The sequence below is a fragment of the Charadrius vociferus genome, unplaced genomic scaffold (assembly GCF_000708025.1).
Source record: "Charadrius vociferus isolate BGI_N301 unplaced genomic scaffold, ASM70802v2 scaffold818, whole genome shotgun sequence".
NCBI lineage: Eukaryota > Metazoa > Chordata > Aves > Charadriiformes > Charadriidae > Charadrius > Charadrius vociferus.
Window position 1 is genome coordinate 37,198 of NW_009649591.1, and position 27,089 is coordinate 64,286.

A 27,089-nucleotide genomic window follows, 5' to 3' on the forward strand; every position below is an offset into this window, starting at 1 on the left:
GGGAGCTGTGAGGCGAGACCCCCACCGTGGGTAAGGGGGGAGCTGTGAGGGGAGGCCCCCACTGTGGGTAAGGGGGGCGCTGTGAGGGGAGACCCCTCTTGTAGGTAAGGGGGGAGCTGTGAGGGGAGACCCCCACCGTGGGTAAGGGGGGGAGCTGTGAGGGGACACTCGGTGCCAGCCTTGCAGCAGGGTCTGGCTGATGCGCACACGAGCACTGAGAGAAGCACTGTGGAAGCACTCGAGCAGTGTGCTGCCGTCGTCCTCTCACTGCTGCAGCCAGAGGCTAAACCCGTTGCATTGGCCCAGCGCTCAGAGGTTACCTGCTGCATCACCAGGTGTAGAGTCGGAAACTAACATTTTGGCATATTAGCCCTGTTCACAATTGCCCAAGTCTCAAACAAAGCGCTAAAGCAGGGTAGAATTCAATTTATAGTTTCTGGCGCTATTTCTAACACACACAGCCTGCTGCCAGCTTTGGTGGGTCCGAAAGGCTGAGAGCACCAAAGAAACACGAAGTGATTGCTTGACGTTTCAGAACTTTAGGCCCGAGTAGTAAGGAAGAAGTTGATATTTTATGGGGTGTGTAATTCAGGTGGAACAAGGCCAGATATGACAGTGTTTACTTTCACGGTTGTGCCTTGTGGTATCTTTTTCATCTTCTTATGAAGCTTTCTATGCAGCTTGTTCTGCACAACAAATCGGTGCATCCTGAAGTGAATTGATTGAGCGTAAATCTTGGTGATTGCTTTACGTGGCTGTGCTCACTTTTTGTTTTGATGTGCATGAAATGCCCTTGTTTCCCTTGTCTGAAGCCTCCGGTGATGTCTTGATAAGCAGAGAATTTAGTGAGGCAACTGTTGGAGGGCAATTGCTCTTGGCTTTCTTTTTTGGGGCTATTCTTCAGTTGCACCTGCCGCGTGCTTCAAGGTATTGTGTTACCTATAGCCAAGGCTGGCAGGAGATGCACTTCCTTGTATTATGGTGCTGACTGTTGTTGATTTTGTTCATACTGAGAGCTCTCCTTTTTCATTTCTGCCACAACTGCTTGCATGCTTCCCAACATTTTTTCTTCGCTATTGCGCTTACTGCTTATCTTGTTGCATCTGTGTCAAATTAAGATTCCTAGCATTTACTGCACCTGCCTTTCTGCTATGGATGGTGTACCTGTCCAAATGTGTAGCCTGAGTGCTTGTTGTTCTTGGTCTTATGTGGAGCGCATCATCCCTGAATTTACAGGCCTTGTATACTCATTCTTTCCATTGAACAGTCTTTTTGTTGAGATGAGTGTGTCTGCTTAATTGGCTTCTGTTTCTTTGCTTTTTGTGGATGGTTTAGGTAGTCTTGGATGGGCTGCTTCCACTGACTCTCAGAAATGCACTTTGAGATGTTATTTTGGGCATATCATTGTTCCGAGATCCTTGCTTGGTTGGTGACTGTTTTTCTGCAAATCAGTACATGTTGTTAGTCATTCAATACTAGGAGCTTTCTGAACACACAGCTTCTGTCTTCCCTGCATCTTTCTCCTTCTCTGATGAAAGAATACTTTGACACAGAGTGCTGTGAGGACTGAGACCTCATGTACAACATATTTCAAGATCCTTAATCCTATGAAAGATGAAGAGGTGATTGATGCTCTGTTGTTGATGGCTGATTTAGGGATTGTAGGACTGTGTAAGGACTATGGGAAATACTGTGCTGCTGGGCAGGTTTTTTGGAACATGTTGACATGCTTGTCTAGAACCGGTTCATACTCATACTAGAGACATTGTTTTTTGGTTTTTCCCCTTGTATTCTTCTCTCCTCAACCCCACATAAGTGTCAGTGCTTTGTTCAGCCAGCTGCTGCATTTGCAAACTTCTGAGCCAGAGGAGGGCAGTTGATGAACTCGGAAGGAGCCAGAGTGTGGATGTGTTTGCCTTTAAGTGTAAGGTTTACTCTTGCAACCTGGCACCTGGTTCCTGGCACCTTCGTAGGATGCTTCAAGCCCAGGTCAGATCGGAGCCGGGTCCAGGAGCTGTGCTTTCTAGCAGATCAAGCTTGTTAAACATTGGAATAGCGCTGGAAATGGCTATGTGTTGTCCCAGTGCTAGGCTGAACATAAGTACTAATTAAAACCTGCTTATCAATAACTGGCAGCTTTTGAAAAGCTGCAGCTCACAAATGCTTAGGAGGCGAGCTAACAGAGACCATGCAGAATGATAGTGCTTTTCCCTCTGATTATTTCGTCCCTAATTGGTGAGGGGTTTTAATTATTTAATACAATTTATTCTATTAAGTGGAACAATGAAAGTTACTCTGTGTCCAGACTCTCTAGTCTGCTGTCTTGTTCTCTTAATTAGTGATAGAACCAAAAATACTTTACTGGTAGATTCCTGATTGGTTTATAAGGGAGGGATAAAGCACTCCTGACTCACCAGTCTGGCAAGAGATGCCTCTTTTTGTCTGAGCTTTTGTTTCTATGCCTGTCTTATTGATGCTCTAACTGTCAGCACGGTCCCAGCCCAGGGGCTGGAAATAGGTCTGTGGAACAGTGGAACACAGTTACTTTACAGCTAATCTGTCTGCCTTGGCTCATGGCTAGTTACTTCTGTGGGGGATGACAAATCAAAGAATGTCCTGTCTGTTCTGCCTTCCTTAACTGCTATGAAGATATCCAATTAATATTAACTAAAAGGGGGAGCTCAGGTTGCTTGGTGTTTGTGGGGAAAAAAAAAAGTTACCCCAAAATGCTCAGTCTGTTTTTAAAGTATGGGCACAGTTAGAAAGTCACTTTCCCATAGTACTATTCCTGGAAAGACTTACTCTCTTTATTTTGCAGGTGGGGGTTCCAACCCATTCCAGCACCTGGAGAAGAGTGCTGTCTTACAAGAGGTAAATACTCAGATGCTCTCCTTTGTGTATCTCTTTCTGTCTAGAGTAGGTCACTGGAGAACTTCAACAAGGAAGCGGGGGTTTGTTACAGTCCTGCTAGCTCTGAAAGAAATACACAACACTCCCATTAGTTCTCAATTTATTGTTGGAGAGAGGAAGGGAGAAGGTTGAAATGGTCTCTGTAGTGAATTAAAGACTGTGAACTGTAAATAGTAATAAAACGAATAAAATTGTCTGGGAAAGCTCACCCTAAAACAGGGAGGTTGGGAAATTGGCCTTGAACACCCCAGATGTCTTGTAGATGACAAAGTTAATGAGTAGGGTGTGAGTGGCTATTGAATAGTCTATAAATTTGCTCTGAAAAGATGCCTTTCTGTTCAACAACGGGTAAATATCTCAATCCCAAGACCCTGTTGTTTCAGCATTATGTGTTTGCTTGCCAGTTGTGAATGGTGTTGGTTCCCGTTAGCCTCGCAGAACTTGTATACATCTGTCAGAAGAGTAGTGTTTTAGCTAGCACACATTCCAGACTTGTGTGGGTGACAGTGCGATGAGGATTTGGCCTTTAAACCTTAATTGCACTTGGATTTATGATCCCAGGATGAGACTGTAGAACCAGCTGTTTAAAAGGGTTCCACATTTAACGGGAATTGAGGGGAAACCTGATCCAAAGTCATAAAAGATCTTGCCATACCTCGCTTACAATGTATTGTTTGTGTTGGTGGCCAAGACCAGACAGGACAGTGTTTGTGAGGGAGTGCTGGTGTCAGCATCCTTGTCTGTGCTTTGTTTCCAGGCACGAGTGTTTAATGAGACTCCCATAAACCCACGAAAATGTGCTCATATCCTCACCAAGATCCTGTATCTCATAAACCAGGTAAGGGAGAGAAAATTTACACCTATACAGAGACACCTGCAGCAGGCCCAAAGCTGGTTGTGATAACTGGGATTTCCTTCCTTCTTTCCAAACGTGTTCTAGGGGGAGCACCTTGGTGTCATGGAAGCTACCGAATCCTTCTTTGCTATGACCAAGCTGTTTCAGTCCAATGATGTAAGTCTGCTTGTTGTTTCCTGCTGTATTTGTCTGGTGGGACAAGTTGTCAACAGTGTCTTTTTCAGCCTTGAGATGTGCATTTTTATACAATCAGCTTTTCCATCCTGCCTGGAGCTACTGGATCTGAATGGGAAGAGCAGGATGAAAGTTTAGAAACAGAGATCGGCTTCCTAGCCTTTCCCAGGCCTTGTGGCAGCTTAGCTGAAGCATTCTCTGTTCTTGAGATGGAGATTCCTCCCTCTAGATTGCTATTTAACTACTGAGATTGTGCTAGGCACAGGTCAAGCATATAATCGGCTAGAATATGCTATGCTTTGTGCCCAGCATTAAAAGATCCTACTCCCTGCTGAGACTGGACAACAGTGTGTCCTGGAGGAGACCAGGAACCTACCCACAGCAGTAGTAGCCATCGCTAGTTGTTCCTCAGACCACAAGGTATTAAAATCATGAGACCGGTATAGAAATCCCCAGACCCAGGAATATAAATTGCTTGCTTTCTTGCTTTTGAGGCAACAGGGTGCCTTCAGCTAATGATTTCAAGCTTTTCTCCTTGTTCATGTGAACGACAAGTGAAAGATAAAACTGTAGATCCAGCTAAATCAGGTTTCCTGGTGGCTTCACCCTAAGGTTGAGGGATTTAGAAGAGGAAGGTGTGTTTTGTTATTGAATATGGGGTTTGTACATCTTTTACACTGAGGCACTGGGGCTCTTTGAAGGTACCAGGTTCTTGATATTCACAATAAAACCATGGAAGCAGGGAAAACTGAGATCCCTTCCTATCTGGGATCCTCTCAGCTGATGTCTGTCTTCCCTCTTTCCTTGTCAGCCAACTCTTCGCAGGATGTGTTACCTGACTATCAAAGAGATGTCTTCTATTGCAGAAGATGTAATCATTGTTACTAGCAGGTCAGTCACTGCGCTTTTCTTACTGTTATATTCATGTGTCTTCCAGTAATGCCTGTCCAACGTCTTGGAGAGAACTGTAGTCCCTAAGCAGGGTGAGGATAGGGAAGGCCCTTGGTGAGGAAAAATTTTTACCTTAAAAGAGGCCATTAAAACGCATACACTAAACTCCGAGTGATGTATGTGAAATGTTCTGTGTCCCCATATCCCATACGTGTTTGGACTGTCTCTTGGTTACACGATATGGCAGCACTGCTGTTTTTTCCCCTGTTGCAAAAGGATGTTTCATTAATTCTTACTTTCCTATCTGAATGCCTTGAAGCTTTTTGAAGATTTCTGGTATAAATCCCAAGGCTTTCAACAGGTAGGCAGGGATTTACTGCTCCTGTGAGCAGCACAGAATGCGACTGGCGAACAAAATTCCCTCTGTGAGTCATTCCTGAATTGCTGATCATCCCACTGAAAGGCCAGTGTTGTATCAGGAGACGGGAGCATGAGGGTATAGGGTCTACTGAGGGCAGAGGCCATGCAGCGTGCAGAAGTCCGAGTCCCAAGTGCTGCGATGTGATGAACGCCTGTCGGCTCGTAGAGGGTCTCACACTGACCAGGATCCCAGGGAAAGGGCAGGAATGAGTGTTCAGTAAGGAAGGCAGATGCCTCAGGGACATGTGTGTGCACTCCAGCCTCCTGTGGTGATCAGGAGCTCATACAGCCTGCTGATGGGCTTGCAATCTGAGTACTGATCTTTACCTCCCGCCTTCCCACCCGGGTGGGACTTGCCTGAGACCTGCAGTTGCCTGCTTGGCATTCAGCTGTGATGCTGGCTGCCTGCTGTTCTGTGCGCACTGTGTGTGCACCTGAGAGCTGCTGGCTCAGGAGTGTGGTATTGAGAGCTTCCTGTTTTCAACCAGCTTAACCAAAGACATGACTGGGAAGGATGACAATTACCGAGGCCCTGCTGTGAGAGCGCTCTGTCAAATCACTGATGTAAGTGCTGCTTTTCCCTTGGGGCAGCCCTAGGCCCTTCACCTTTCTCTGCTTCACCCCATCCCGCATTTAACCCTGCTTTTCATGCCTTTGCATCTCCTCTTTCACAGTCCTGATGGCTTTTCCATATCAGCTATTTTTTCCCTTTCCCTGCAGAGTACCATGTTGCAGGCCATCGAGCGCTACATGAAGCAGGCGATTGTTGACAAAGTGCCAAGTGTATCCAGCTCTGCTCTGGTGTCCTCCTTGGTATGTACTTGCTGCAGGGCAGGCCTGAGGATCAGTCAAGCTGGGAAGCAGTCCTCTGTGGTGGGACTGGACATCTAGGGAGTTTCAGATTTTCATTGTTGCTCTTCCCCAATTTTTCAACTGAGGAACTGGTGCTGAATTTGTGGGAGATCATCGACCTCTTGAGGCCACAGCTGTTACGGCCAGGTCTCTGCATGCTGATCCTCTGCTCTTCTATAAGTTGCTGCCGCCAGCGCCCTCATGGGGAAAGCTTGCTGCTGCTTAATGTGAACTGTGATTCCCAAAGCTTCCTCCGTCCTTCTCTCACGGGTTGTCTCTGGCTTTGTCTCCTCCCAGCACCTGCTGAAGACCAGTTACGATGTGGTAAAACGCTGGGTGAACGAGGCTCAGGAGGCAGCTTCCAGTGACAACATCATGGTGCAGGTAGGAAACCCACCACCAGCACAGGGAATAGTAAGCAGCAGCTGGGAGTGGAGCTAACTACTAGGGCTCAGCTGGGCACTTCTGGGCAACAGAGGGGATAAAAGTGGAAAGAACACACTGTGGGTTTGTGACGATCTCTTTACCTGCACAGTATCATGCTCTGGGCGTGCTCTACCATGTGCGGAAGAATGACCGCCTGGCAGTCAACAAGATGCTCAGCAAGTTCACGCGCCATGGCCTCAAGTCGCCATTTGCCTACTGCATGATGATTCGAGTAGCCAGCAAGCTGCTGGAGGAAGAGGCTGGCAGGTGAGGGAGCTCCTTTGCCGTGCTGGAAGAATTTCCTCAGGTCCTGCTTCTGTCTTCTCTTGCAGGCTCACTTGTCATCTCACAAGGGCAATTATTTCTGTCTTTGAAGAGCAGCATGCAGGTTCTTATTGTTGATTAAAAGGCAGCAGAGAAAATACATTGTGCTTTCATGTTGTTATGGGATGGCTTCTGTGAGTTTTGTCCGTGTATGTGCTTGCACATCGGACACGCTTGTTTCTCTTGCCTGTTTTGCATGGCTGTTCTTTATTGAGGTATTCTACTTCATTTTCTCTGTCTTCTGTAGTTATTTGGCTATCGTGTATGCACTGTGACTTCCAGGTGGTTAAGACTTTGGTGTGTACTGTGAGCTCTCAGTGTGTGAGGGCTAAGGGAGATTCCCTTTAGCCCATAAAGCAGAGGGTGCCTTCTCAGAAGGCAGCCTGACTTCCAGCCAAAGCATGCTGGAAATACTGTATAATGACCACTATAAAAACTGGAGACAGTGGATTTATGGCTGCTCTTAACTTTCCACAGGCTATGGGACCTGCCCATTTCTGCTACTGGATTCTTCATTTCTGTTAGCACCTTCGTTTTAATTCATTCTTGTGGCTTTTTTGACCCTTAGCCGCGATAGCCCCTTGTTCGATTTCATCGAGAGCTGCCTAAGAAACAAGCACGAGATGGTGGTCTATGAAGCTGCATCTGCTATTGTTAACCTGCCCAACTGCACTGCCAAAGAGCTGGCTCCAGCTGTCTCAGGTAAATGTGATGCTCATGGCAATGGCGAGGGAATTATGGGCATTATGGGAATTATGGGAATTATGGGCATTATGGGAATTATGGCGAGTGGTGACACCTGGTGATCACCCCAACAAACAAGGACCTTGTGTAGTTTTGGGCTTGTGATGCTGCCGTACCCTTTGTTTCTTTATGCTGCTGCTGCGAGGCTGTGCTGTGTGTGAATAGCTTTGCCCCTGTACAGGTATTTGCCTGGTGTGTTCAAGCGTGGGTTACTGGAGGGGTCTTTTTTTTCTTGTGAAACAGGGCTGAAGTCTAACTGATAAATCTCCCTGCTTCAGACTGAGTGTAACAGTGCAAGAAGCCACAGTGTTGGGGTCCTTGCCCTCCCAGCTCAGTCCAGTCCAGAGGTTCTCCTGAGCTGGGACTGTTGGCAGGCAGGGGGGCTGTGTGTCACCTCTCTGCACCAGGAGTGTGACCTTCATGGGCCAGCCCTGGGAAAGGAGCAGGGTTCGCATAGAAATGGAGAACAGCAGTTCAAATTGATTTAATAGGAAGGAGGACAAGGTGATGAAATTGGCTTTCAAGAGGAGCAAAGGATGGCAGCACTGTGGGAAGTGGGTAAGAGCTACTTGTCAGCAGGGCTGCGTGGCAAAGGGGACAGCAGGGAGGGAGGGAGGAAGCTGCTAAATTCACAGTTGCTTCTTAAGCATGCTTCTAGTTGTCTTGTGCTTGCAGCCGTCTCTTCATTGAAGCTCTTGCTTTAGGTGTGAAACGCTTCTCAATAATAGAGTGCCTAAACATCTGCCTCTGTTGGTTTTCCTGCCTTGCAGTTTTGCAGCTGTTCTGCAGCTCCCCGAAAGCAGCACTGAGATATGCAGCCGTCCGTACCCTCAACAAGGTAGGAGCCGGTCTCTTAGGAGCTGTAATAGTTTCTCATGTGCAGGGAGGTGCACGCTTTGGAAGAGAAAGGGGCCAGATTAAGTGATGGTTTTGTGTGAATAACCTCTACCCTGTGCCACAGCCTTACATTTCATTGCTTTCTGAGTGGAGTAAAACCTTAAAGAATGCTTTACAAAAGGAAAAAAAAAAAGCAATCATTTTCACAGGTCTCTGTAAGTGTCACTGGTCTTTCTTGTTACTGCTTTCCCTTCTGAGCTTCCCATGGTGAAGGAGCTCCTTATAAACCAGGGATCAAACCTTGATGCTGCTTCTTGCCTGCTCCGTGGCAGTCTTTGCTCCAGCTTTTCCCTTGACCTTATAAACTCTTAAAAGAAGAATGGCAGCGTCTGGTAACTGCTGTGCTTCCACCCACAAAGCTGTTCTGCACAGCTAGGCTCACTGAATTTTTGTTGGGAGTTCATAGCTTTCTTTTCTTAATATATGGAGGAGAATGAGAGAGTTAAAAATAGTAAAAGATCATTTATTACTACTGCTTCTCTTCCAGCAAGGGATGCAATTCTGTAGGAAGAAAGAGGTTGTTACTTTAATCTCAGATGAGCTGTTTGTCTGAGATGACCCTCATGTACAGTCTGTAGCATTTATTTTTACAGGAAGGAGTGAGAACTTACAGAGATTTGGTGGGTTTTGCCAGCTGGGCCTTTTGCATCTATTGAGCGATTTCCACTCTTCCTTCTCTGCTCTAGGTGGCCATGAAGCACCCATCCGCTGTGACTGCCTGTAATCTAGACCTGGAGAACCTTGTGACAGACTCCAACCGCAGCATAGCCACCCTGGCTATCACCACACTGCTGAAAACCGGCAGTGAGAGCAGCATCGACCGGCTCATGAAGCAGATCTCCTCTTTCATGTCAGAAATCTCAGATGAGTTCAAAGTAAGGAAGTGGGAGGAGGAGGAACACGCAGGTTCCTAAGAAACCCCTTGGTCTTTGTCCATATTTGTGTGCGTGCTCTGAAACCTGCATGGAGCTGCTTCCAGGAGCTAGGCTGCAGAGTATTTGCAGGGAAGAGAAAGAATCTCAGGCTATCGGCCTAAGCCATATCTCGGTTGTACAGCACCCAGCTCCAAAGTTACATGCTCTCTTCTAGGAGACACCCTCTGAGAATTAAATCTCTTTTTCTTCTTTCCAGTGGGTTTGGGCTTTTGCTAAGAGCTGGCCAATGCATAAAGATCAATCTCCTCCAATTCCTAGGGTTGTACCTCCTGGATTAGTAAAGGCAGACCTGTGGTTTCCAGGCTAGGGACCAGGACAAAATTGACACAGTTCAACTATTTTTTCCTGGCTGGTGAGACAGAATCCTTTTTTACTTGCCCCCCTTTTCCTCCAGGTTGTAGTGGTGCAGGCCATCAATGCACTGTGTCAGAAGTATCCTCGCAAACACGCCGTCCTCATGAACTTTCTCTTCACTATGCTTCGGGAAGAGGTAAGTTTGCAGGACAACTACTTTGTGTTCCTTGTTTGTGTGCAGGAACTGCAGGACTGCACAGTGGCCCCTGTGAGAATCAAGCTTTTACTGATAATGCCATGCTCTCTCTAAAAGGTTTGTTTCTGCCAGTTAGACTACAGCCAGCTGTGCACAATACTTATATGCATGTTACCAGGCATATTTTTAATGTGGTTTTCATTCTTTGATTTTTTTCTGGGGGTTTATTAACTCTCAAAGCAAATGCAGGCAACAGCAGATCTGTTGGCAGTCCATGTGTGTTTCACATTTGAACCAGCTTTCTTTTATACTTTGACAGCAAATTCCAAGAAGTTTTGTCTTGTGCACAAAGATTTGGTAACAACCTATTTATTGATGACACAGGACCACTTTTGTTCTGTTCTCTGTGCTGTGGCAGTGAAGGGATCACGAGTACCTATGAGCATTCTCTGCATTCAGTCAGACATAGAATTGCAGAAAGACAGCTTTACAGAGGTTTGCTGAGGCCATTTGTAAATGAGCTAACATGCCTGCAACACAGCTGGCACCACTGCTTGCTCTGACATCACTTTCTGCCAATTACAGTGTCTCATTTGGGAAAAAAACAGAGCCTCTCATTTTGCTGCTGTGAAAAATGGACCATTCTCCTTTCCCAGATTTTCTGTGGGTGGATGGTATCATTTTGAATGTAGTTTTGTAGTTCAAACCATTCTATTTTACTGCTTTTTTTAATCCAAAGTAGCTCCAGAAAGATCCTCCAAATGCCCAGCACTGTACATGTAATTGGCAGAGGATAGTGTGCAGTTTAATCCCTTAGTGTGTATTGAGGACACTAGTAAATAATGTCTGAAGATAACCAGGCATTAATGGCATGTCAGGTTATGGGGTGTACCTGGGGAGGTATTGATTGCCTATCTTCCCACACTAATGGGGCTATTTGCTGGGTCCTGCTGTGGCAGATATGATCCTTAATGTATTTCTCTTGTGATTCATCCTCAGATGTCTGGTGCTAAAGGGAAGAGGGTTGGGTTTTTTCTCCTCCCATATGGCTGTTTTTATGCACTAATTCTAGCAGCAGAGGATTTTGAAGGAGATATAAACCCTTCAGGCTGATGGATTCTTTTACTGCCTTTAGGACTTTTTCTTTTTATTCACTGCAGCCATTCTGAAGAGAACTGGCAAGATAGTTTGAATATTAGCTGGTCCTGTGGGTGTAAAGAGGGTCAAAAGTAAGGGCAGCATTACTGCCCTTTTCCTTTCAAACACAGATTAAAAGCACTGAGTGTGAGTGACCTTTGCGAAGGAAATTTTTTTCCTGTATGGCTAGTTCAGAGTCTTTAAAATACTTCGAGATTTCCAGCTGAGCAGTTCCCTTCGCTCCCTAGGGTGGCTTTGAATACAAGCGAGCCATTGTGGACTGCATCATCAGCATCATTGAGGAGAACTCGGAGAGCAAAGAGACAGGCCTGTCTCACCTCTGTGAATTCATTGAGGACTGCGAGTTCACCGTGCTGGCCACTCGTATCCTCCACCTCTTGGGGCAGGAAGGGCCCAAGACCAATAACCCCTCCAAATACATCCGTTTCATCTACAACAGGGTTGTCTTGGAGCATGAAGAAGTCCGGGCAGGTAAGAGACAGATCTGGAAAGCTGTCTGCCCTATGACAAATCTTCGAGGAAATATAATGCATGAACACCTCTGCTTTTGAGGACTGATTCCCTCTAGCCCTGAGCAGATCTTTTTACACAGCCAAGATCTTGCAGTAGTATTGATGGAAGAGGTGGCCAGTAGCTGAGAAATGGGGAGGGAGCTGCAGTGACTCTGAAACTAGGCAAAGGAAGTTTGCAGGGACTTCATTGTAATACATCTGCCTCTTTCTAGTCACAGTAACACTTTATACTAACACTAGTGTCTCTGACCTAGCACTTGAACAAGGCCAGGAAATGGAGGAAACTTCAGGTGATTTCTTTACTTTCTAATTCTGTTTTCATGACTTGTATTAACAGGTGCTGTAAGTGCCCTGGCCAAGTTTGGAGCCCAGAATGAGGAGATGTTACCCAGTATCTTGGTGTTACTGAAAAGGTGAGTTGTACCTCAGAGTTTCTCAGCATCCTGGGTGAACACCCTTGTTTGCTTGAGAGCTTGTTAGCATCTTCATGCATGTCTAGTCTCTTCTAGCTGTGGGTCTGAGAAGGTGCAGTGGGTCCCTGCGATCCTGTGATAGGATCACCACTGCATTCAGCATCACAAAGTAGACAGAAACCAGTGTGGTGGGTGATTGCTTTTCTAATACAATTACTAGTAGATTGCCGGTTGTCTTCTACGGCATGTTCTTTCTCGCCCTGTAAGGTGGCTTAGTCATGTGGATTCATTTGGGTAGACTCTGCCTCCTTGCACTGAAGAAAGTTTTCCACTTTCCTCTCAGGTGTGTGATGGATGATGACAATGAAGTGAGAGACAGAGCTACCTTCTACCTGAATGTTCTGGAGCAGAAGCAGAAAGCCCTCAATGCTGGCTACATCCTGAATGGTAGTGCAGCAAGTCCTCAAAACAAGTCTACACCTCCTTCTTGGTTTAACAAGTGACAAAGAACTGGCATTATATGTGGTTTCAGTGATCTGTCCCTTCTGTCTCCAGGTTTGACGGTGTCCATCCCTGGCCTGGAGAGGGCTCTGCATCAGTACACCCTGGAGCCCTCTGAGAAACCCTTTGACTTGAAATCTGTTCCTTTGGCAACAGCTCCTATTGTTGAGCAAAGAGCAGGTGAGGAACATTCCCCTGAATGCTGGTCCAAACTGCTAGTAATTCCTTAGCAGCTCCAGCCCTTGGGCGATAGACTGTATTGGGCCTGCTGGGAATTGCTGACCTCCATCCCAGTTGAATTTTGTGGTATTATATCTTCTGTAAAGACTAAGGCCAGAAAACCTCTTTGCTCCCACATTAGTGTTTTGGTTTAGTAGTTTAGTACAACTGCTAATAATAGTTAATAGTTAGTAATCCTCATTGGAGCTGCTGTAGTTCCAAAGGTGTTTAGGAAGCTAAATACGGGGGTCTAGTCCGTAGCAAGATGAGAAATGAGTTCCTTTCGTTTCCTTAGTCAAATCCCTCTCCACGCATTAATCTATTTTCTGATTCTTACTCTTCACCTTCAAATGTTTTGAGGTTTTTCTGTGGTGTTTTTCTCCTGCAGAAAATGCCCCTGTTGCTGTAGTCAAACAGCCAGAGAAGGTGGCAGCAACACGACAAGAAATATTCCAAGGTAAACTGATGTAAGGCCTCTCCTCCAGCTGTGTGTGAGAACAAAATAGCCACCTCTTGATGAGTCTGCCTGGTACTGCTAGCTTTTTCCCATTCCCTTTCAGAGAGCTCCCAATTTTAAATCTGCTGTTCACTCCTTGGGGATAGGGTTGCCTGCAGTCCTGTTCTGTCTAGATTGCAATAGATGTGGGGGAAGGAAGACTCTGTCTTTAATTTTAAAAGTCCCCGGTGAACACTTATGGATGTTTGATGGATAGTTCCTTGCTGCAGCAGCTTCTGGCAGCTTAAGTGAGGGCTTTGAAACTGCTAACACCTTCCTGTGCGTTGGGGAAGGCAATGGATTCTGTGTCCTCTGTTTCAGAGCAACTGGGGGCAATCCCAGAGTTTCGGGGACTGGGTCCGCTCTTCAAGTCTTCCCCAGAGCCTGTTGCCCTGACAGAGCTGGAAACGGAGTATGTGGTTCGTTGCACCAAGCACACGTTCGTCAGCCACATGGTGTTCCAGGTGGGTAGCTATGGCATATGGTGCTGAAAAAGTATTGGAAAATAAGCTCCCGGTTGGTTAAAAGCTCCACTGGGAAGAAATAGCCCAGGGGTATCTGTGTTCAAAGCACGTTACTGCAATGAGGAGTCCTTAGTTTCTCAACCAGGGTAGCAGATCCTCAGAAAAAAATAATTAGGTAGCGTGTGTGTGCAGCTGAACAATGCTTACACGTACAGTCCAAAGAAATCAGACAAGCACTAGGTGGGGCTGTTCTTACTGAGCAGTTGGCAAGGGAAGCTGTGTTTTTCACTCAGGGTCCCCAAGCGTGTGCTTTGGACATAAAAGAGTGAAGCTTTATCTGAGATGCTGAAACAGGAACCCAAGAAAGGAAGGTGGTGGTGGAGGGAGAGCTCTTCATCCCCTATGTCTTGTTCTAGCCTGTGTAGTACAGGTGCTTATTTCTGTACATCTTAGCCTTGGCTGTACCACCCTGCTGCTACACGTGAGATGTTAGGATCAATGTGCCAGCATCTTTGCCTGGGCCTCGGGGAGTTCAAGGCACAGCGAGTCCTACGCTAGCTTGTGAGCAGCAGTGTTTTGTCCTTAGCCAGCTCCTTCCTCAGAAGCTCAGAACTGCCTACACAGCCCTTGAAGGGTTTGATCTTTGTTTCTATTGTCCATCCATCAGATGCAATTGGATGAGGTTAAGTGACTTGTCATTGGAGCCAGAACCAGGTCTAATCAGCAATTTTAGACTTGCTGAAACAATCTAGCTTTCTGAAACTTGCTCAAACTACCCCTAGTTTGAGCTGTGCAAAGGATCATTTTCCCATCCGCTATGGGTCACTATGTCCCTGTAGCATTTCAGTACAGCAAAGAGTTAACCTGGGAATTACAATCCTGTGAGGAAAGACAAAGTATATTTAGAGGAAAAAATTCCATACTAACTGGTGAACTGGAAGAGGCAGAATCTGACACATTGTTGCCCCCACTGAATTTGTGCTCCTGCCTGGGTTACAGAGGGGAGGCCTTGGGTTCAATGTGCTGGTTCATTTTAAGGCGGGGCGGGGGGGAATAATTGCTGGAGCACTGGAGTCCGCTACAGGGTTTTGGTTTCTCCCCTAAACTATTTAAATGAGTAGTTTTTAGTCATAGTTGCTCTGTGACTAAACTGGAACGCATGAGCCCTATTACTAGCCAGCTGATAGCAAGATGCATTGTTGAAACACAAAGAACTAGGGGTTCACAAGTCAACACCATGCTCCCACTCTGCCTGAAGTGAGTCTGCTGTGAGATCTATAGCTAGGAGCTTCAAGCTGTTGCTGCTCTCCCCTTCCCTGTTTAGTTTGACTGCACAAACACCCTGAACGATCAGATCCTGGAGAATGTCACGGTGCAGATGGAGCCAACAGAGGGGTATGAGGTCATTGGCTACGTACCTGCCAAAACCCTGGTGTACAACCAGCCGGGTACCTGCTACACGCTGGTGGCACTGTCTGAAGAGGATCCGACTGCAGGTAAACAGTTTGCACTCTGTGTTTTCCTGACGTCCCCCAAATTAAGCATACTGTATTGCTCGCCCACACACATTCTACCTTGCATCCTAGCCAGATATTTATAGCCTGTGTGTGGGTGCAGCCCTGAGTGATGCTAAGCATGACTTCTCTTTCTGTTTGGAGGCTGTCAGCCCTCCCTTATCTTCCCCTGCTTCCCTTGTGCTGTAGCATTGTCAAGTCAGGCTATTGGAGATGGCAGATGAGCATTCAGCGCTCTGCTGAGTTTTCTCCCATGCACCCTGGCATATTCCTTAGCCTGTCTGTTCTTCGTGTTAGTATGTGGGGAGACTGGTACCTGTCATGTGCTGTGAGTGCCCAAATGCTCTGAGTAGCAAAGGAGTATTTTGGACAAACGGCTAGAATTTCAGGGATGTCTATCTGAACTGAACATCCCCTCATTTGACACTGTCCAAAACATGAGCCTGGCCTTACGTGTGCTTTGGTCTCCCTGGCTTGTGTTCTGGGACTGCTCACCTGCATGTGTTGCTGCTGTTCACCCAGCAGTGCTCGTTTTCTTGGGGATGAGTCATCGCTTCCTCTCCTAGCTGAGTGGTATTAATTAGCTGCTGTGTTGCAGTGCAAGGTGGCTTCATTTTAGAGGCGCATTAACTGATCTCTAGATAAGGATGTTGCCTCTTCACAGGGCGCTGGTGGGACATGCTTAGTTAGTATTCCCAACACAACTCGAGGTTCATCAGTAATAGCACTTGATCTGAGGATCATGGTCTTGTATAACCATCATGAACCTGTCTTTATCACTGTTTGCTACCCTTAATAGTACAAATAAATACCTTGTCCTTGAGAGACAGAAGCTGTTGGAGACCCCTCTTTAGGTTGCTGGCTAAGCCTGTGCTGCTGACAGTGAGGGGGAGAACCCAGCTGCCCCAAGTTTCCCAGCCCCCTTCTGCCACAGGGGAGTGCAGATCTGGTGGTAATTTGAGCTTTGCCTTTGTCTCCCCTGTTTCCAGTGGCCTGTACCTTCAGCTGCATGATGAAGTTCACTGTCAAGGACTGTGATCCGAACACGGGTGAGACGGATGACGAGGGTTACGAGGATGAGTACGTGGTAAGGAGCTGATCACAGAAACTGCAGTCTTTTTGAGGGTTTTTGTGATCTGTACTCGGATCCCTGCAAGCAACGACGTGACCACTGACATTGATGTGGGCAACATCGCATGAAGAGGGGGTTCTTGCTGTCTCTGTGGTGTCTGTCCCAGGACACAGATGCGGGTTTGGAGAGCTTGCTTTGTCTCATTTGGAGAATCCTGCTGTTGCTCTCCAGGCACACACCTGACTGCAGGATACCTATGTTTTGGGAGGCCACAGTGTGTCCTCCAGGTTTGGCTGGCTGTGCCCCACAAGCTCCAGTGGTTGCACAGTCAAGTTTGTAGAGACAGAGGGCCATTGGCCATCTTTTGTTCTCCGTGATTTGCTCTCCGTGGGGGCACAGTTAATTGCCTCGTGATCTGCCTATTTCAGGCAGATTCCCATCCTTGTTCTTGCTCTGGGGAAGGTGGGGCTTTTCCCTCTCCAGCACTAAGACTGATGAAAGAACCGATGCTGCAGAAGCACCTCTGTATCAGGCTCTGTCATTTCCAGGCAGGCTGTTTTACCACAGAGGAAAAATCTGAACTTATGCTTGGTCAGAAACTGGGACTGGCTCACAGAGGGTGGTGTTTACCCTCCGGAGAGGAAGAGATGTTGTGACACAACCTCATCTTGCCCTGTTAGCTCCAGAGGCTGTTTTCTGTGTGTTGCCTGTCACTGCTGCGAATCTGATTAGAGGCACTGCTGTGCAGTGAGTCACTGAGGACACATCTCCTCTCAGGAGGAGTGGGGAGGGATTTTCCCAATGGAATGTGCAAGGTTAACCCCTTTCTCTGCATCCCACCAGTCACCATGGTGTTTGAGTGCTGTTTAAACAAACTCTTCCATGTGTTTCAACTAGAATCGGGAGGAGATTCTTTCCTGCAGCGATTCCAAAAATGAATGCAGGCTGATGTCTGGACTGCTCTGACACTGACTGCTCTTTGATACGTGATCCGGAGGGACAGGCTCGGTTCTGCCTTGCACACACATAGTCAGAGCAGCAGTTCAGCTAACCCAGCACACAGCGTTAGGTGATAGCACGTGTCTGACAGTGTCTCATGGTACTTTACCAGCATACAAGATGATGAGCCAGAAAGGCAAAATACAAGCTTATGTGGATTTTGGGGAAGCAAATGCTACATCTGTGTGGACACCAGCAGCTATTTCTTAGCTTTTGTTCTCTGTTTTGATCTCTGTCAGGCCAAGGGCTGTGCTCAGAATGGGAACTTGCTTTGTAAACCCTGGAAATGGTGTGACAAGTGGCTTTCTCAGGCCAAGCGGTTGCTCAACTAAGTGTTATTTGCATGAGCAAATTGGAAGGGGCGGGGCTTGCTCTGACATATTCATGAGTGGAAGTGGAAGCTGTCTCCCACATTCACCTGTTCTCAGAGAATCCATTCTAGAGCTCGCTCTGGAGAGAGCAGGGTTAAGAACAACCATGTTTGACTTGAACCTCTTCTGTCATCAGCTTGAAGACCTGGAGGTAACAGTGGCTGATCACATCCAACGAGTTCTGAAGCCAAACTTTGGAGCAGCTTGGGATGAAGTGGGTGACGAGTATGAAAAGGAAGAGACCTTTACTTTATCTGCTATTAAAACCCTTGAAGGTAAGGGGGTGTCTGAGCCCAGCAGAGCTCTTAACATTCCTCTCCCTCCAGCAGGCAGCCCAGAGGGGCAGTCTGGCTCGCTGTAGATCTCACGGAAAGGCTAATAGGACAAAACAAGCTAGTTCACCGCAGCTGTTAAATGTGGAGCTACAGTTACTGTGATAACAAGTTAGTTCCAAATGAGTGCTCTGGGCCCTGTGGAGACCAAGCTGGATTGTGGGAGGCAAGAAAACATCTTGCTTTGCACTCTCACTCTACCCTCCCAAGCAGACAGACCATAGTTCTGCTGTGAGCTCCCACTTTCCTTCTGTGAAAGGAGGAGATGCTCTTACCTTAGAACTCAAGACTAATAAAAAAACATGAAAAGAGCAGAAGACATGAGGTTGGTGGGCAGGCTTGTGGTGTAAGCCCTCTTTCATTTTGTATTAAAGACTCCTTTCGTTTCTGAGAAGCCTGTAAAAGCTCTGTCCTTTTGATGGCTTAGAAGGGTGTCCTTGTCCTATAACCATCTCTGTACTTCCTTGCACAATGCCTCGGGCTTGAAATACCTTTCCTGAGGCCTTTTCGAATGCCTGCTGAAGACCTGTGTCTCCTTCCCTCGGTATCTGTCCCCAGAGAAGCAAGCAGGCTGTCAGGGTTGCACAGTAAGCATGCAGCCAGCTGCACTCTCCTACTTCCGTGTCTGACTCGTTCACCCCCCTGTTTCTGTTGCACCTTTGCTGCATCAGATAACAAAACTGCCTTGTGGCAGTGGGGGTTTTGTGTGTTGCCTTTGCCTCCCTCGTGGCCTCCAAAAACACTATACTGGGCAATGCCATGTGTCCCTCAGAACAAGGAACATGATCCCGAACATGTAGGGAGGGCTTGAGTCACCTTTAGATGCTCTTTGTGTGTCCCTGTTAAGATACCTGTGACGTGGAGCCTGATTTATTTATTTTTTCTTAACAGAGGCAGTTAGTAATATCGTGAAGTTCCTGGGGATGCAGCCCTGTGAGCGATCAGATAAAGTGCCAGATAACAAGAACTCTCACACCCTGTACCTGGCAGGTGAGCTGTGGGGTGAGGGCTCCGCTTGAGGAGCAGCTCTTTGGGAGGTTGCACAGAGCTGCCTGTTGAAAATCAAGGGCAGGAGTTGCTGATGGAGCCCACTGCACTCCGGGTAGGATGTGGAGGCTTGTGCCTTCCGTGGTTTCTGTCTCCGCAAGTGTAGAGCAGCTGGTGTTGGGATCAGGGAGGGTGCTGTGGTGGTGGTGGGGATGTTGGAATCAGCCCTGGGCTCAGCTGGGTGGAATTTGCTATCTTCATGGTCTGTGGCATCCTGGTTTGGAGTGAGCCTGTGGGGGAGAGTACAGAACCCTTGCACAGCAAAATGGATGTGTACTGGAGCTTTTAGATGAGTGCCTGGACCTCTTCTCAGCTGGAGTTTATTTTAGGCTTTGCTTTCTTGAGTTTTACAGTGGTAAGAGTCTTGCTCAAGGGTCTCTCCTGACCCAGTGCTGGGGATTTGCCAGGCTGCCTGTGGGGAAACCTGCCCTTGCCAAGCAGCAGCGTTCATTTAGGCTTGCAGGGCGGCACTCACTGCTTCCTCCTGCTCCCACTTCCAGGTGTGTTCCGGGGCGGCCATGACCTCCTGGTACGGTCTCGTCTCGTCCTGACCGACACCGTGACGATGCAGGTCACTGCCCGCAGCAGAGAGGAGCTCCCGGTGGATGTGATCATGGCCTCCGTCGGATAAACTGCCTTGTCCAGGACTGTCCCGACACTGAGCCCCCGCGGGCAACGCTTCTTTCTCTGGCAGCAGAATAGGGATCACGTTCACTACAGCAGCTTTTGTGTTCTCGGCAGTACAGCTGTATTTGGGGCTCTGTCTATAAAATAACAATGTTTTTAAGGTCTGATTTTTACGTGGGCGCTCTGTCCCCGCACTGGAGGGTGTCACAGCGGATGGGCAGTTTCGGTGGAGGAGAGGCGACACCAGACCGTGACAGATGCTCTCTGTCCCCCTTTTTATGTCGTTCCAATAAAACCCGTTTCGTGGCTATCACTGGCCTGTCTCGCGACGTTGGGGGGGGAGGGGCGGTCCCGCGCTTGGGGCCCCGCCCATGCCCCGCCCCTCCCGCTGCCACCTCCCCGGCGGGGCGGAGCGCTGGACCGGCCCCGTCCTCCCCGCGCAGAGCGGGGGCGGACGGCGGGATGTGCGGGCGGACGGCCTGTTCCCTGGGGGCCGAGAACCTCCGCCGAGCCTGCGCCTATCGCGACAGGCGGGGCCGGCGGCGACAACCCGAGTGGATCCAGGCGGAGCGGTACCGGCCCTCGGACAACAAGGGCCCGCAGTCCAGCGGCCCGGTGCTGCTCCCCCGCCGGCACCTCCAGCAGGTACCTCCCTCCCATCGCTTCGCTAAGCCCAAACGGGGGCGGCCCGGGGCCGCGTCCCGCCTGCCGCTGTGTCCCGTGGCTTAAATTGGAGGGTGCCCCAGCGCGGGGAGCGGGGGTGTGCCTCCCGGGGTGGTGCGGGACCCAATCCGAATTGTCACCCTGTCTTCGGCTTCTCTTTGCTCGGTGCGTGTGGCGGGCGTTGGATATTTCTAATGGCGAAGATGTCTCTTCTCGTTAATATTTGCGTGCTGCTGAGGAGGGTGGGGAATCGGTGCCACGCTCCCAGCATAGCAGTATGTTTTCTGCGAAAATTCCTACATAAGTGATTAACTGTGGTAGAGTTTTTTCCCAAATGTCTATAATTGCTCTGCTGGTTTTATTCTGCTTTCTTGAGGCTTTTTTTTTTTTTTTTTTCGTTTCATAATGCTGCTTGAGAGTATCCAGGTTGCATTGGTAGGGGAGGGTGGAGGGGAAAAAAAAAAAATAAAAATCTCAACTTCAGAGCTGTAAAATAACCGTACACCTGTGGTGACCGTTATCCTGGCTAATTTAAGCCTCACCGGACCTTCCCCAGACAACCTGAGCAGCCTGTGCAACTGTCTGTGCATCTCCTTTGGTTTCCGCATAAGAGGGTGCCCGGCGAGCTGCTGCTCTGTGGTGCTCAGCAGGGTGAAGCTGGGTGCGCTGAATTGAAACGCCCCAACCTGGGCTCCCTCTGCTCTTCCTTCCTGGCTGATGGGGCAGCGAAAGGGGCCGCTGCACTTCACAGCTGTTACCGGCACAGGGGATGGGGTGGGACGCCTCAGTAGGGCCACTTTGGAGTGCCGTGGGTGATGCCATCGGGCATCCTTTGTGCCTTCCTTTCCTGCCCTGGGGTCCCACATCCACCCCCAGAGCAGCCGATAAGCTGATGGAGCAGAAGAATATGGGTGTCACACAGGGTCACAGGCGGACACCCGCTCGGTTGTGCATCTCTTATTCAGCTGTTGGGACAGGGGCGCGGTGTAAGGTGCCCCCTTTTTGCCACCCCTCATCTGTAGGAGGCTCCAGAAGACTTCACAAAACTGGGCACATACACGTCCCTATATATATACACACACCTATAGTAGGTATATATATATCTCTACTGCAGTTCTTTGGGAGCAGCTGCCCCCGGGGGCCTCGCTGCCTGGGGCTGGCAGCTGCGGGCAGAAAGCGAGAGGGAGCTGGGGGAGAAGTGAAAGCCACAAACCGTTTCCATTGTCCGAAGGCAGATGATATGCAAAGCACAAGGAGTGAAAGTGAGACAGGTCAGCAGAAATCACGTTATTAAAATGAAGGTGAGGCTTATGCCCTGTGGGACGCTCGCTTTAAAAAAGAAAGTTTTGAGGACCTTGACACCAGCGTGATGTAACTGTTTACTTAAGAGCTGGGGAGCTCACGTGTCCAGGCACTTCCCGCTGAAAAAGAACTGCGTTCATTCTTCCAGGGTTGCCGGCTGAGCCTCACTGAGCCACTTCATTATTTATTCCTGCAAAATATTCTTAGGCTTTCTGCTGAAGACTAATTCTTACAGGAAAGCTGTTAAGAAAATGTAAAGGGTTATATTATTATATTGCAAACTTGAGCACAGGAAGCTCCATCTAAGCATGAGGAGGAACTTCTTTCCTTTGAGGGTGGCAGAGCACTGGCACAGGCTGCCCGGAGAGGTTGTGGAGTCTCCCACACTGGAGACATTCAAAACCCGCCTGGATGCCATCCTGTGCAACATGTTGTAGGTGACCCTGCTCTGGCAGGGGGGTTGGACTAGATGATCTCCAGAGGTCCCTTCCAACCCTGACCATTCTGTGCTTCTGTGATATTTAGTGGCTATTTCTGCACGGCTTGTGAGTGGCAGCCCTGCAGAAGAGCAGAGGCAGCTTTGGTGGCGGAGGGACTGTGAGCCCCAGCTCGGCTCTCGGCAGAGACGCTGGCCTGTTCCCCCCTTGCAGGGGGAGAAGCCGCTTCTGCAGGGCTCCGCGAAGCCCTCCTCTCAAGCTGTGGGCGATGCTCGTGGTCCCTTCGATGTACCTCTCACCCGAGGTGTTTCTCTGTCTCGTTTGAAAGGATGCCGACTCCTCCGAGCGGGTCCTCATGGACATGCGCTGGGGCCTGGTTCCCTCCTGGTTCAAAAAGGACGACCCCTCCAAAATGCAGTTTAATACCTCCAACTGCCGCAGCGATACCATGCTGAAGAAGTCCTCCTACAAGGTGAGTTGCTGCTGGTTTCGTGTCCAGCTTGAAGAGATCATGCAGTTGGCAAAACTAGAGCTTGAAGCATCTCCCTAGTGAGTACCAGTCACCGTTTGCCTGCTGCACAGGGGACTTCAGTCCCTGTACCGTAGAGCTGGCGGATTTCATTCAAATAGAAGTACTGAAAAGGTTTTCACTGGTGAAGCTCATCTTTCATCGCAGCGTTGGTGGTGGCATTTGTGCGCCCCGTGGGGCAGCTTAGGGGAGCCCCAGGAGGGAGCGAGCGGGCTGGGTGGTCCCAGCAGCCCCCGTCCTCTCTCATGGGCTGCCCGGGGCTGCTGTTCACAGCTCACTTGTGTTTTCTCTCTGCCCCAGGGTGCTCTCCTCAAGGGCAAGCGCTGTGTCGTTCTGGCAGATGGCTTCTACGAGTGGCAGCAGCACAGTGGGGGGAAACAGCCGTATTTCATTTACTTCCCCCAGACCAAGGATGCTGAGGTACGGAGTCCCTCGCCATGTCTGGATGCTTGTGCTCAGGTCTGGGCCCCTGCTCCCTCCAGCTGCCCTGGGAAAAGCCCCCTTCCCTCCAGTTGTGCCCATCCCTGGGCATCTTTGTTTCCCAACGGTGCTCTGTTCCACCACGGGCTCAGCACCCCGGCATCCCTCTGCGGCCAGCAGTCCCTGCTGCTGCGGTCCCCTGGCTGGAAACGGTGCCGCAGCGTCCCCACCGTCACGCTCGCTGCTCCCCGCATGCCAGATATTTGCATGGGTGGGCGATGTGTCTCGCAGGGGACTGGACTGGGAGTTTCGCTACCTCTTTCCTTCAGCTGAGCCGGTGGACGGGATGTTCAGAAGGCGAGCAGGGCTCTCGCTTGCCTGTGGGGAGATGACGCTCCCGGTACTTCTCCTGGAGTTACCTCACATTAGTAGAAGGGCTCCTGGAAAGCCCTCAGATCAGTTCATGACTTAGATCTGAGTCATTGACCTGCCATGACACTGGCAAGTCTGCGATGCTTCAGCTGCCTGTGGGTTGGGACTGACCGGGGCGATGGGGCCTCTCTCCTGTAGGCCGAGGAGAAGGAGGGAGACGAGGAATGGCGAGGCTGGAGGTTGCTCACCATGGCTGGGATTTTCGACTGCTGGGAGCCGCCGGCAGGAGGAGAAATGCTGTACACTTACACCATCATCACTGTGGATGCCTCCAAGGACGTGAGCTTCATCCATCACAGGCAAGTGAGAGCGGGCGGGGGGGCTGCAGGGCAGTGGGTGGGGGTGAGGAGGAAAACTGCGCCTTTAAACGCCGGTCTGGCAACACGCAGGCAGGGAGCCCTGCCTCCTCCTGATGCCCTGGGAGACAAACACTACAACATTACCAGCTTGTTTCGGGTCACTGGCTCACGCCCTTTCCATAAATCACCATCTTTGTGCCCTGGCGGGCAGCAGTCAGAGTTGGATCGCTCTCCAGAGTTGGATCGCTCTCTGCCTGATTGGGCCTGGCAGTCAACCCCTCTGCCTCTTCCAGGAAAGCAGCTACCTGGGCAAAGCAAACGCGCGCTCTGCCTTGCAGAAGAGCATCCCACCGCTTTGGTTTTCCCCCTGTTTCCCCCCCGAGCTGCTGGCTCCTTGCTGACTTAAAAGCCTGGCTTTTGCCACCTCGCTCTGCCATATCGGCACCAGGCTTTGGCGCTGACCGTCTTGTCTCCTAGGATGCCAGCCATCCTGGACGGGGACGAGGCCATCGGGAAATGGCTGGACTTTGCTGAAGTGCCAACCCAAGAAGCGGTTAAACTCATCCAGCCCACAGAGAACATCGTTTTCCACCCAGTGTCCACCTTTGTCAACAGTGTCCGCAACAACGCGCCTGAGTGTCTGGCACCCATTGAGCTGGGAGCCAAGAAGGTGAGTGCTGGTGGGAGGATTGGCAGAGGAGAGCTTGGCCACGGTGATGTCCCTGAGCGGGAACAGTGCTGCCAGGCTGCAGGAGGGGCGGCAGCAGGCAGCATCCGCAGGGCATGCCTGTGCTTGATGCTGGAGTGCAGAGCTCCAAACAGATTCCCTTCCTTCCACTTCCAGAAATAAACTGTCACCCTGTGCCAGGGTTTCTCTGCCAAATGAGGCAAATGCCCTGTGAAATGGGGCTTGGAACAAGCCTGTTCCCCAGGACCCGGGGAACCTCCTGCAGATGTGCCTGACTGCAGGCAGGGCCGCGGCTCCATCCACTGCATCCTGCTCTGGTCCGGCTCTCGGAGTCGGCTGCCTGCTCTGCTCTCGCTGTCCTTCTGACTTTCCTCCCACTGTCTTTTGTCTCTCCAGGAGGTCAAAGCCACCCCGAGCAGCAAAGTGATGCTGGGCTGGTTAAAAAACTCCCAGGAGGGCTCTCCCCAGAAGAAAGAAAATGACTTGCCCAGATGGACGAGCCAGTTCATCCATAGCCCTTCGCCCAAGAAAACCAGCGCTGGTATCCTGCAGCAGTGGCTGGGGAAAGAGGGAGAGCCGGCTGCAAAGAAGCGCAAGGCTTAGGCACCAGCTGGGATGGCTGGCCATCCTTTCTCCTCCTGATTTTCATAAGCAGAATGAGGAAAAATTTTTTTTTAAGGCTTTGCAGATTGGTGTTGAGATTCTTCAAGCCTCTCAGGTGTTGATCCGACTCTCTAGGCTGTTGTCTCTGTTCTTCATGTCTTGTTAAAGGTTGGTGTTTGTCTTTAAAGGTTTTGGCTTTGTCTTGTGCTGACAGGAGTGAATATAACCTGCTGGCCTCCCTCCTTGCCAGTCACTTGTGCCAAGCAAAGATAAAACCGTGAGAAGCTGCTGGGGAGGAGCAGCTTCTGTCTTCTGACAGTGTTCATGTTTCATGTCTCCTTCTGTTTTTTTTTCTCTTCCTTTTTTTTTTTTTTTTAATTAAACTGATACCTCTTTTCCATGTAATTCCTTATTGATTCTGTACAAGTTCCTTTCTAATACTCTCACCCTCAAAAGGTGGCTGCAGTACAGAGGAACATACGATAAATACTAGGAGGAAACTCCAGGCTGGGAAGATCTGCCAGAGTCATCCCACTCTGCACCAGCATCTCTGTGTGCATTTGTGGCTCCTAACCAGGCAGATGTTTCAGCGGCTCCTGGGAGGAACTGGACTTTGCTTGGGTTTCCCTGCGGGCAGCGGGGTGGGACAGCTTGTCTTGGTCACGTTGTTTGTACAATCATTTTGTTAATGGGATTTGAAGACTTAGAGAGGATTTTCTTGATCTGTGGAGGGATGCACTCTGCCTTGCTCATAAAGGTCATTCATTAAAGCCCAGATAACCAAAGTGCCGTTACAGAACAGCCTAGGGTGGTTGGTTTTGAGGTCAAGGGATTTTGTCAACAGAGCCAGATGTTACAGACCAAAAGCCTTACACAGTGGCACCCTTGCTGGAAAGGAGTACGTCATTTGTATTGGAAACAATAAAATGGGATTAACTGGTTGACTTCACAGTGCCCTTGTCCGTGTGTGTGTCTGTGTCCCCCTTGCCCACCACAGGCCCGTTGCTCCTGTTTCTGTATCTCCTCTCTGTCTGTGGAGGGAAAGACCAGCTTACCTGCTGCTGAGCTCTCAGGGTAGAAGCAGGGCCATGTTGCTGGAGCATTTCCATTTGTCAGTGGAATATGTTCCCTGGGGATTTATTTCAGGGCACCTCTTGAATGACCTGTCCCTGAGGAGCCGCAGGGGCAGCCGTAGCTGAGGCTCCCCCCCCGGGAGGGCGAGGCAGGAACCACAGGACAGGCATCCGGGGGGACCCGGGCCTTCTTGGAGCCAAATCCGTCTCTGAATCCCTTGCGTGCCATGGAGGTGGCTGAGCCCAGAAGGGCTCCTGGTTTATGGGAAGCTGGGGTGGGATTAGGATTTCCTGCCAGAAAGCCTGTTGCTAGCTGGCTCCTCATCACTCCCAGTGTGACTTGAGGCAAGAGAGTCGCTGCATTAGCAGCCCCTGGCAGAATAAATAGGTCTTCAGGTGCTGGGGCTGTCGCCTTGCAGGAGCCATGAGGGAGGATTCTCTCCCTGCCCTGCCATCCTTCCTCCAGGGTGAGCAGCTCCGCTGCCCTGGACCCATCAGCGCTAACTGCAGATCAGGCTTTTCCAAAGGTCACTGGCTCATCTCAAATTCATTTCAGGTCTCCAGTTGCTGCGGAGGGAGTGAAGATGCTGAGCACAAGTCGGGGATGCTCACCTTTCCCCACTCTGGGCAACATAATCCTTCCCTTGGGGGGGCACGGGCAATGCAAAGATGCAGGGCACAGCTTATCTCCCTCCAGGCTGCGAGCACCAGCAGCATCATGACCAAAAAAAAAAAAAAAAGCCCTGCACTGAGGGTTTAATGAGGTGTTACTGCTGAACGACGCCACCTTTAAACCGGAGCCTGGCTGCTCGCCCAACGCCGTTTGCAGCGGCTGCTCCTACCTGGCGAGGAGATGACCGTACTCAACCTGGCGTGACCTGGCCCCAAAAGCTGGCTTGGGAGCAACTTTCCCCTTTGATGCATGATGCTCTGGCAGGGAGGGCAGCGGCGGGCGAGGAGGGGATGCTCCGGGAGGGGGAACCCCCCGATGGGCTCCGG

At 49.7% G+C, this 27,089-nt stretch overlaps 2 protein-coding genes across 2 annotated transcripts in view; both read left to right on the forward strand.

Annotated features, from left to right (window-relative positions):
• Window positions 1–19,804, forward strand: part of COPG1 (coatomer protein complex, subunit gamma 1) — a 21,253-nt gene extending 1,449 nt beyond the window's left edge. Inside the window, exons 2-24 of the mRNA XM_009890408.1 lie at window positions 2,819–2,871; window positions 3,668–3,748; window positions 3,851–3,922; window positions 4,752–4,831; window positions 5,740–5,815; window positions 5,972–6,064; window positions 6,401–6,487; window positions 6,639–6,796; window positions 7,422–7,555; window positions 8,368–8,435; window positions 9,181–9,369; window positions 9,824–9,919; window positions 11,305–11,548; window positions 11,927–12,002; window positions 12,346–12,449; window positions 12,558–12,683; window positions 13,111–13,179; window positions 13,540–13,682; window positions 15,007–15,178; window positions 16,186–16,283; window positions 17,775–17,913; window positions 18,862–18,960; window positions 19,518–19,804. Coding sequence (XP_009888710.1) covers window positions 2,819–2,871; window positions 3,668–3,748; window positions 3,851–3,922; window positions 4,752–4,831; window positions 5,740–5,815; window positions 5,972–6,064; window positions 6,401–6,487; window positions 6,639–6,796; window positions 7,422–7,555; window positions 8,368–8,435; window positions 9,181–9,369; window positions 9,824–9,919; window positions 11,305–11,548; window positions 11,927–12,002; window positions 12,346–12,449; window positions 12,558–12,683; window positions 13,111–13,179; window positions 13,540–13,682; window positions 15,007–15,178; window positions 16,186–16,283; window positions 17,775–17,913; window positions 18,862–18,960; window positions 19,518–19,648 — 2,588 coding nt within the window. The 3' untranslated portion in view covers window positions 19,649–19,804. The remainder of the gene's footprint in view (window positions 1–2,818; window positions 2,872–3,667; window positions 3,749–3,850; window positions 3,923–4,751; window positions 4,832–5,739; window positions 5,816–5,971; window positions 6,065–6,400; window positions 6,488–6,638; window positions 6,797–7,421; window positions 7,556–8,367; window positions 8,436–9,180; window positions 9,370–9,823; window positions 9,920–11,304; window positions 11,549–11,926; window positions 12,003–12,345; window positions 12,450–12,557; window positions 12,684–13,110; window positions 13,180–13,539; window positions 13,683–15,006; window positions 15,179–16,185; window positions 16,284–17,774; window positions 17,914–18,861; window positions 18,961–19,517) is intronic.
• Window positions 19,805–20,106: 302 nt separating this feature from the next.
• HMCES (5-hydroxymethylcytosine (hmC) binding, ES cell-specific) lies at window positions 20,107–25,017 on the forward strand. Its single transcript, XM_009890403.1, has 6 exons — window positions 20,107–20,289; window positions 22,375–22,518; window positions 22,876–22,995; window positions 23,566–23,726; window positions 24,204–24,396; window positions 24,811–25,017. The coding sequence occupies exons 1-6, from the start codon at window positions 20,107–20,109 to the stop codon at window positions 25,015–25,017; spliced, it is 1,008 nt and encodes a 335-aa protein (XP_009888705.1).
• The last annotated feature ends 2,072 nt before the right edge of the window (window positions 25,018–27,089 follow it).